The 10020-nt window shown below is 40.9% G+C and overlaps 1 protein-coding gene across 1 annotated transcript in view; it reads right to left on the bottom strand.

Moving 5' to 3' along the window:
• Nucleotides 1-1780: 1780 nt before the first annotated feature.
• The window catches only part of LOC147732854 (nicotinamide N-methyltransferase-like), a 54230-nt gene continuing 45990 nt past the window's right edge, over nt 1781-10020 (bottom strand). The window contains exons 2-3 of the mRNA XM_086957401.1: nt 5900-6104; nt 1781-2428 (exon numbers count right to left, since the gene is read on the bottom strand). Of these exons, the coding sequence (XP_086813527.1) occupies nt 1990-2428; nt 5900-6104 (644 nt within the window). The 3' untranslated portion in view covers nt 1781-1989. The remainder of the gene's footprint in view (nt 2429-5899; nt 6105-10020) is intronic.

Genomic DNA, 10020 nt, shown 5'->3' with positions numbered 1-10020 from the left:
TTTGGTGTCATATCTATACTGCTATAATAAAGGAAGAACTTTCAGCCTTTGAGGCGGGTAAACTCGGGAACCACAGCGCCAATCCACACACCCGATACACCGTTGGAATCGTCAGGGTGTGTAGATGGTTATAGGCTATATAAATGTAAAAAAAAACGTTATTTAAAAAATTTACAGTAAAAAAAAAGTACTGCTCACATCAGGAGTGCCGGGAGGAGCGCCATCCAGTAGCGCGAAGAGGAGCGGTGGACAAGGCGCGGGGGAGGAGCGGTGACGTGAGGAGCAGCGGACAGGCCAGTGGCGGTGCGAGCAGCGGACAGGCTGGAGGAGCGGCGGCTGAGGTAAGGGAACGGCGGACATGGCACAGGGGAGGAGCGGTGACGTGAGGAGCAGTGGACAGGCCAGCGGCGGTGTGAGCAGCGGACAGGCGGGAGGAGCGGTGGAGCGGTGGCTGAGGTAAGGGGACCCATGTCGGGGCAGGCGGGGTCGGGGCAGGTGGGGGTCAGGGTAGGTGGGGAACGGGCCGGGCGGGGGCCCGGGCTGCTGGACAATGTCGTGGGGGGCGGGGGGCGGGGAAGCCTGTTGCTCCCAGACAAGGTCGGGACAGGCTGCTAGTTACTCATAAAACTGTAACCTATGTTTATAAATTAGTGTGGGATTTTTATTGTCTATTGTGTCTTACTTATTTACTGTATTGGTGTTTTTAAATGCTTTATACTGCTGTCTCCAAGTTAAGTTGGGCTGCTCACAGCCAGCTACCAATGGTTGAGCAAGGGAATCATTCATGAAGATCTTGACTGTACCTCATATTTTGGTTGTCAATTTATTACTAGTGGTATGTAAACACCTACACCTACTAATAAACTACCTTCCAACAGTGCGGAACTTATGGCAAGCCACACACAGCACCACTGTCCTTAGCCCTTACCTACATGAGTCTTTTCCCCAAAATACTGCCCACAAATATCCTTATGTCCTGCCACCATTCTCAGACTGCCCTGGCAACCGTCCATCCGTTCGATAGTTTGTCAAGTACTTGAATAGATGATGGTCAATTCAGTCTTTTTACTGATTGCTTGAGGGTAGAGTTACTCTAACTGTCCCTCCAGGTGATCGTCATTACAGACCAATAGCACAGCTCAGGATGTGAGGGCACCTAGGTATGCCCTGAACGCAAGATGCAGCCACGTTTGGATTAAGTGTGTGGGGGTACTTCTGAACGGGGATAGACTTCAGTCAGTGCTGGGCACAGTATTTATAAAAAAAAAGGTAATCCTGGTGGCCTGCCACCCTTTTTTCAGTACTACCTATCAACAAGAATGTATAAATAAAAGTACCTGTTAGCCTCTCCACCATCTTTCTGTGTCTCTTGCTCTTTCCTGAAGGTCTTGCTCGTCACTCTCAGTGAGGGAGCAGAGATGATGTCCTGCACAGCCTGTGACTGTTGAAACCACTATCAGCATAGACATAAATTCCCTATAGCTACAGATCAGCACTGCCCATCCAGAGGTTTGAGAGCCAGCAGTGGTGGAATGACACCCTCATTAAAATGCCTCTCTATCCAAAGAAAGTCAGGGACAGGAGGATAGATATTCTACAGACACCTTCCTTCCAGTGTGAGGTGGCACGTGGAAAGGAATCAGATCAGCACTTATCCATTCATCCTGTCACAGCTTCGATTTCACTGCTCTTTTGTCTTATGAATTTGAATATTTCTTTTTTCGAACCACGTAGTGTTTCTGGCGCATCCACTGTTGTTTATTCAAAAAATTGAATTGAAAACCTTCAAGACATATTTTATTAGTCTTATTATGTAAGGCAAGAAGCGTTTATGCTACCTTTTTATTCATGCTGTATATTGAGCTGTCCTTTCTCCTACAAAAGTGAAAAAGTTTAGAATGTGATGTTATGTTATGCATCACTGCTTCTAATGAAAACAATGCACAACAAAGGGGTTAACATTCATTTTTTCAGTAGTGCCATTTCAGACTATTGCACATTCTTCATCTTCTGAGCTAAAACAAACAGAATACTTTCATAATCCATGACTGAACATGTTGTTTGTTTGGTTCTCTGGTTCATCACTGCTTCCCTTATAACGAATCCTTCATCCCTCAAAACTTTCCTCACAAAATCCTCATCAATGCATAGTATTGGGAACTTAAGTGTTTCTATGTACCAAAATGTACAATTAATAAACACAGATATTATCAAGTGCCCCCCAACTTTTAACAAACAAGACATATTTTTCACACTGCTGATGAAGGAGGCGTGATCCTTGCAGAGTTTAGTCAAATGGCTAGGGCTAATCAGGCAGTCCGCCTGAGGGAAGATCTTGAGCACTTCTCGGCTGTTCTCATCAAGATCTACTTTTTCAATGATTTTAATGGATTGTTTTAACATCTCTTCTTTCTGAGTCCACAGTTCCCTGATAAATCAAAAACAGAAAGCATTACTTAGATTAAAATAAATAAATGTGTACTTGCAGGTGCAGTGTTTAATACAGATAGGAATTCTTCCATAAAGACAGTATTTCTTTTTCATTACACTAGCAAAGTGACTTTAAAACATCTTTAACATCTGAAAATGGTCTGAATTGCCTCATTGCAGTCCACTACTAAGTTAACAGAATACACTTCTTAAGTGGTAACAAACTCACCAGCACCAGTTTTAGCCCCTTGAATTAGGAAAAAGTGGATTACTTTTGTTGATATCCTTAACAAATAATTTTGCATTTTTTTCTGTATGTTGTTGAAAGCTTTTACATTTTCTTAATAAAGTAAGGAAACACTGAGTTTTAGCCTTCATAATACTTTGAGGCAAAGGACTACAATGACAACCTGAAGTTAAAAATAGTAGCAGCCATATTCCCATAGTTATAGATTAAAAGCACAGTCGATTATACAACTCTCCTTATTGAAGGATTTGACCAGTGGTCGATGATTTCCAGTAAGAAGTTGAGACATTTTGGGGTCACTGTGAAAGAAATCCCATTCACAAATATTTATACCAATAATAATGTTTTAGAGTTTGATGCTTTGTTATTGCTTAAAATTGGGTCTTTAACTGGTGGAGGTATGCATCCTGTTCAAGTAGGGACTACAATCCTAGTCAGAGAAAGTCACAAAACTACCTAAATTATCCTCTGCCCATCCTCTTGTAGCTTGGCACAGAGCAGGCAGACTTCAACTAGAAGGCAATGTGTAAAGTAATTGTGTAATAACTAGTACAATAATGCAGCAAATTCATCCGAAAAATACTCCACACCAGGTTAAAAGATAGATTATTATATTCAGTCTAAAACAAGACTAAAATGGCCAAAGTCTAATTAGTAGGAGTCGAGATATTACATTTTGAAGAAATACATGCAATAAAGCACTTCAAAGCAGGTTGAGCTAAAATGATTACTCTAGGTCTTGAGGGACCTGTGCAAATCCAAAGTTCCGGACAACTGCAATGGAGCACTGGGTGGCTACAGGGACCCACTTGGACCAGCTGAACATAGTACCTGGAAAAATTGCGATGTGAACGCATATCATGCAAAATACTGCAGCTAAATAGTATAGGACCTAGAAGTCCCCCCTCATGCACAGTAGGGCCAGCATCTTACCTTCCGGTGAGTTTAACGTGTGTTACCAGCGTATTCCGAAGTTTGGGGGTTGTTGTTAGTTCGTGTAACCAACACACTTTTTAAGAAGTTACGAGGGGGGAATTCTAGGTCCTATACTATTTAGCTGCATGGCATTATTTTGCATGATATGCGTTCGCATCCCATTATTTCTTTGATTAAAAGACGTGCACTGACACCCATCATTTTTTTCATGGGCATGGCGAGTGTATTGTTATCACCAAACTTGTACATAGGTTTTAATTGTCACTGGCGGCATACATCATCCTGAAATCACTGTGCATTTCTAAGTTACATTTGAAAACCACGTAACTTTATTGACAAAAGGCGAGCATTAGTGTTCTTCATTTTTTACACGCAGAGCGGTTGCAATGTTTCCATTTAACGTGATTTCAAAGTATTAATGGTCACTAACGTACATTTATAAGACACATTTGAGACCTGGACACGCACGTTTTCACTGATAATTCTTCTGACTTCATTCACATCGCTTATTTTCACCTTTTTATTTCATAATGTTTTTAGAATTATGATCTTTTTGTGTGGTCATGGATATTAACAAAGTGCATGGCACTCCATCACTTTCTCTGAATCAAAACATCCTCACCAATACTGAAGTTTCATTATCAATAATCAGTCGTATAAGTTAGGATGTTGTCCCCCATTAAGATACCCATTCTGTTTCTATTTAGATTTCCCCTGATGACGTGCCAGTGTGGACACGAAATGCATTGGGATTACCAGTTGAATTAAATTTAATATTTATCAGAAGATAATTTAAGTGTTACTTAACCTCATCATTGCTACCGTACATTCCCGTGCTGTGCTGCAATTTTAAAAATCCCTTGTTATGTGGCAAGGTCAACTCGTCATAAGCACAGCGCAGGTAACACCCATGACGAGTTGACCTTGTCACAAGCATCGAAGGGGTTAAAAAGGAGATTTTAATTTTCGTGGATTGAATACAATTTCATGTATAATACTCAACCACTTGTTTCAGAACTTTGGATATATCAGTTGAACTTTAAAAATCGCTCACGCAATGACCGCCAATTCCATGGAGCTGTTAGCTGTGCAGTGAAGCTTTGCGGGTTTTCCATAGTTTTTTTCATAAATCTGCTGCTGAACTTACTCCTGAAGCCTTGAATCCGAGGGGGATCCACAAGTAACAGTTGGCATCAGAGAAAGGAGAGTCCAGCAGCACCAGCAGAATTACACAAAGTCTTTTGTTTTCCTGATATTTCCGACACAGGAAGCAAGCTAACAATCCCTTGGAGATCACTTGGCAGGTAGGCAGAGTCAAACTCTCCTTCAGCAGAGTCAGGGAGAGGCAAGCAGCAGAGCAACAATCAGAAAAGCCGTTCTTCCACAAAAGCAGTCCAGTTGAATTCTCTGAGATGCACTGTAGTTCTTCTGACAGAGATTCAGTGTAGGTCCGGAAGTGTCTGATGTGAATGGTTCTCAGACCCTGTACTAATACTCAAATGTGACATTAATGTGGAGGAAACTTCAAAGAGTAGTTATGAAGTGCACTTTTATCCCTTTTAACTCAGCCCCTGCTCCAGACTACCAGTGGGTAGTAATCAGTCCTGTGTGGGGGGTCAGGCCACTACCCTTTGAAGTGTCAGTACAAGCCCCTTCCTCCCATCACCCTGGAGTACCCATCAGAATGCAGAATGAAGATGGGTACTCAATCACACCCAGCCCTTTTTGTGTTTGTGGCTGTCTAGAGGACTTTGTGGATGTGGATGAGCAGCCTTAATTTGCAAGGTTTCTGGATGGGTAATCAGTGTAGTTCAGTGAGTTAGGGAGTGAGGTGAGTGGTTCTGGGGATGTATGGGATGAGTCTGTCATCCGTGTTTTGGATGGTCTGGAGTCTTTGAGTGAGCTGGTTGGAGATGCTGAAGTAGAGTGCATTGTTGATTATATGTTTTATAAATAACAGAAGTGGATTATATATTCAAAATATATATCACTTCTTTATATATAAGCTGACATTTGCAAATTATACATATTTGATTTATAACAAATAAAAATATAAATAAAAACAATACATTTTTGAATGAGTCAAAAGTGCACATGGTAAATATTATCTTGTACATAAGCAGTGTACATATTATGGGAGCTTGAGCCATGGCCAAGTCAGACCAAGTCAAGTACCACAATGTTGCAGAGAAAATATCCTTCTCATTAAACCTCTACATTTGTGACAAAATATATGAATATATGTGTCAGTGAATAATTGAAGATGTTAAGTTACACATGTCATACCTTTCTTCACTTTCCTGAAGAATTTGAAAGGAGTCTTTCCAGTTAAATGACTGTGGGTGATTGTTCTTCCATTTCTTTACATATTGTAGATTGGTATCTAAAACATCCATTAAAATGATTTCCTTGAAGTGATCACAAGCTGATAAAAGCAAATGAAGATGGGTGACACCACCATAGACAACGAGAATATCCCCTTTCAGAGACCCTGGTTGAAAAATAAGAAATATTTCAAGACTTTGTTCAGTATCCATTCCATAGCTTTACAATCAAGGTTCCTATAATTTAAAAACATATTAATAGCTGAGTGAAGTGAGCTTTTAGTTTTTCTACCAGCCCAAGCCCTAGCAGAGCTCTCACATTTTAAACAAATAATACATGAGTAACTCCCCCAAATTAGGACACTTCTTTCGATATTTGTACTTGTATGGTTGTAGTCTTGAGTTTATGACGTGGTAACCATGACTAAAAATAACAGTAGAATTCAAAGGAAAAGCTCTGCTGTAAAGTTACTCATACATGGAAGACGGAAATCTGAAAACTTTGGGCAAATATAATACAGATCTCCAGGAGTAGGACAGCGAGAAAAGGTCATGTAGGTTAATAATCAGGTAGCAATTTACTAAGCACATATTTCTCTGATTTGTCTAATCTTTTCAGATACTAGATCTGTTTTCGAACAAGGTTCAGATGATTTAATAATTTGCAATTACTGCAGAGTTTATGTATTCTGGCCTCCTGCTTATATATCATCCGTATACCAGCTAAGGATTAGTAAGGTGCAAGGGTTGCTGCTTTCTTGTTTCCACTATTAGCAAATATATTTGATTAGTATTGATGTAAGTGGAAAAGCCCTTGCCATAATCTCTGTTCAAAAGAAATTATGGGGCACATTTATAGTTTGGAGCAAAAGGCCTCCATACTTATAGGGTGAGAAAGCACCTACGTCTGCAACTTTGTGGCAGTTTCCTTGCAACATTTTGTTTCCTGTCCTGTTGGGAGTGTACATTGTACTGAAACTGCTGGTTCTAGTACAGTGTGAGCATAATTTGTGGGAAAACATAAATGTTGGCCAGACCACCATGTCATGGCAGCATGACAGGTCGGTCACTTTTTTGTTTTTAAACACAATCTGCCGGGCGTGGCTTAGGCACAGACAAAGATGGACGCCTGCTAGTGTGGCTCCGTGGTGGCTCAGGAGGGTTGTGGACTCACCGGCGGCTTCCATGCCATACTTTTGGAGACAGTGGCGCCATGCCGCATCGAGACTTCAGAAACGAACTCTACAACTTGAGAGGATGCCTGTAATTGCTTTTGTAGGGCGCATTTCTTCTCCTGAACTCACACTTGCCATTTTAATTTACTGCGGCTCTGTTTTTGCTATCACATGGAGCAGCGTTTTGGTCTGCCGCGCACCTCCTCACACCCATGTGAGTTCGGTTTACCACCTATGAGCCTTGTATTCACCATAATGAAGTACTGTGTTTGACAGAATTTACATTTCGGTTTAAATTCTTGCTTAAATTCTCTCATGGACTTTATACAATGAAGTGCCTGGTAGCTTAGCTATCATTTTCCCTACATTATGTGGCTTTGGGCATATTATTTTTTTTCCACCTTCATGCTTATTTTCACCCACATAACAATGTATTCTCTCCTACATGGCTCATGTCACTCTCATTTATTTTTGCTTTTTATGAGGAGAACAAAGTCTATGTGTTGCATATTCATTACTACTTCCCCATCAGTACTAGGGGTGGGCGTTGTGCTTCGCTCCGTCCACAAGGCGTGCGTAGTGTTGCCTACTTCGCAATTTGCAAAGTAGGCGAAGTAGGCAACACTACTCACACGCCATGGCGGAGTGAAGTAGCCTGCCACCCGCCTCCATCCCGCCCTCTTGTAAATGCCCTGGAAAATAATTAAAACATTGTTAAATGAATTAAAACGACTTACCTGGCATCTGGCATACCGGGGCTCCCTCTTCATAGTTTCTCGCCTTTGTCAGGAAAAAGTGGCGAGAAACTAGGAAGAGGGAGCCCCGGGACGCTGGATGTCAAGTAAGTCGTTTAAATTCATTTAACAATGTTTTAATTAATTTCCAGGGCATTTACAAGAGGGCCGGAGGAGGGCGGGAGGGAGGTGGGCGGCGCATAGTGGGGCTACGCAAAGTGTGTGGGAGGGAGTTGATTTCCCCCCACTTCGTGGTGCTTCGCGTAGCCCCGCTATGCCCACTACGCCCTGTTGTTAATCAATGCCTAATCTAGAGGAGTATTATCCTTTTAATATCTTGTTAACAGGCATGGAGGATTCTGACTGTAACAATACTCCTTCTATGGGAGCGATGCTACCAACATCAATAGTTTCAATTTCAAGTGCCAAGCATGCATCTAAAGTAATCACTTCCGCTTCACTCATAGCTGGCAAGCGCATTACAAAGGAGCCTCATTTGCCAGTCACTTTTGCTCCACCTAGTTCCTTGGACTTGCTCCTTGAGGAGATCCGAGCCCTTGGATCTAATATGGAAGAAACTAATAAACGTCTTCATAATGTAAAGGAATTAATGGGTGTGCATGGAAATTAAAATGTGTAGACTCTTTTCAAGCCATGGCGGTAAAGGTACCCCCGATGCAATTAGAAGCTGCTCATCTCAAAAATCAAGTAGAAAATCTTACAAATCGTAACAGGCGCAACAAACTATGTGTTTTTTTGGTTTGCAGAAGGTTTGGAGGGTCCTTATCCTATTGCATTCTTTATGTCTTGTCTTCTGATGATTCTTGATCTACTGACCACCCCTAGTCTGATCATTCAAAGAGCTCATCGTCTGGATCACAAGCCACGTGTCTCATCTTCATCTACTAAGCCTAGAGTGGTTATCACCTACTTTTTGGAATATACTGACCTATTGAAAGTTATTCAAGCAGCCAAGCTTAAGGTTTGAGTGTCTTGGCAGAGTTCTACTCTTTTCTTCTCCCAAGATTACTCTAAGGAAACAGCAGGTAGGAGGAAGACGTTTTCGGACATTAGACCCTCTCTTTGCAATCTGAACATCTGTATTGGTCTCTTCCACCCCTGCTTGTTTGAGGTGATATCTAAAGACAAGACTACAACTTTTGAAGATCCTGCAGTATTCTAACAGTTTCTCATTAATTGCAGGCAGGAAGAAATGGAAACAACCAGGCTTTCAAGTGTATGGTTTGGTTGTCATATGTTATTTGTTGTTTGGTACCTCTTGGTCTGTTTTGAATACATATTGTGAGTATGGTCATTAACTGTTACTCATTTATTATGTCTTGCCTTTCTTGTTATTAGATGCGATCTTCGTGTTTGATCATTATACGTTCAAACCATGTAGCTGGTGTACCCTTCCCACCAGGTCCATTGTAGGTTTTCTGGTCGGTTGTATCATATTCCTAATTGAGGCGTCTTTATCCGCATTTCGTCCCTGTCTTTTGGTCAGTCAATTTATTCCTTACTTGTATGGTCCTTCTTTTTCTCGTTCTTTATTTTCTTTTCGCTCTCCTTTATTTCTTTTTTCAGTTCAGTTTCTGACAATCTATATTTATCTCTATATCATTTGTGTTTCTTTCGTGTCTCTTACACGCTTTTCTTCTTATACTTATTTTTATATTGGCTCTTCATTCATTCTATACTGTTACCCATGTGTTATTCCCTATATGCTATTAAATTTTGTTGGTTAATTGCAAGTGATTGAATTCGTTTTTGCTACTTTCGGCCCTTGAAAATGTAAAGTTGTTGCCATCTTATGTCATAAACGGTGGGATGTGCCAGTGATCACATAAGATATTGTTACGATGGGTACATGGGTTTCTATTTTATAGCTAATCAATAAAATAACCATGACAATTTTTACCGTTTATGCACCCACGGCCCCAGATAACACCATTTGGCCTGACATATTGTTTACATTGATGTCTTACAAAGATGAATATTTATTAGTTCGTGGGGACTGTAACATGGTCTTTGAGCACCTCATTGACCAAAACTCAAAATCTAAATTCATTCCTTCCACCATGCACTCTCAATTCACATCTACTATCCAATAGAGATCTTTAGTGGATGCTTGGAGATGATGTAATCCTACACTTTAAGAATGCATATCTTGC

Source organism: Lissotriton vulgaris, chromosome 2_1, assembly GCF_964263255.1.
Source record: "Lissotriton vulgaris chromosome 2_1, aLisVul1.2, whole genome shotgun sequence".
Lineage (NCBI taxonomy): Eukaryota > Metazoa > Chordata > Amphibia > Caudata > Salamandridae > Lissotriton > Lissotriton vulgaris.
Note: the sequence above shows the minus strand (reverse complement) of the source record. Positions and strands in the feature narration are given on the sequence as shown.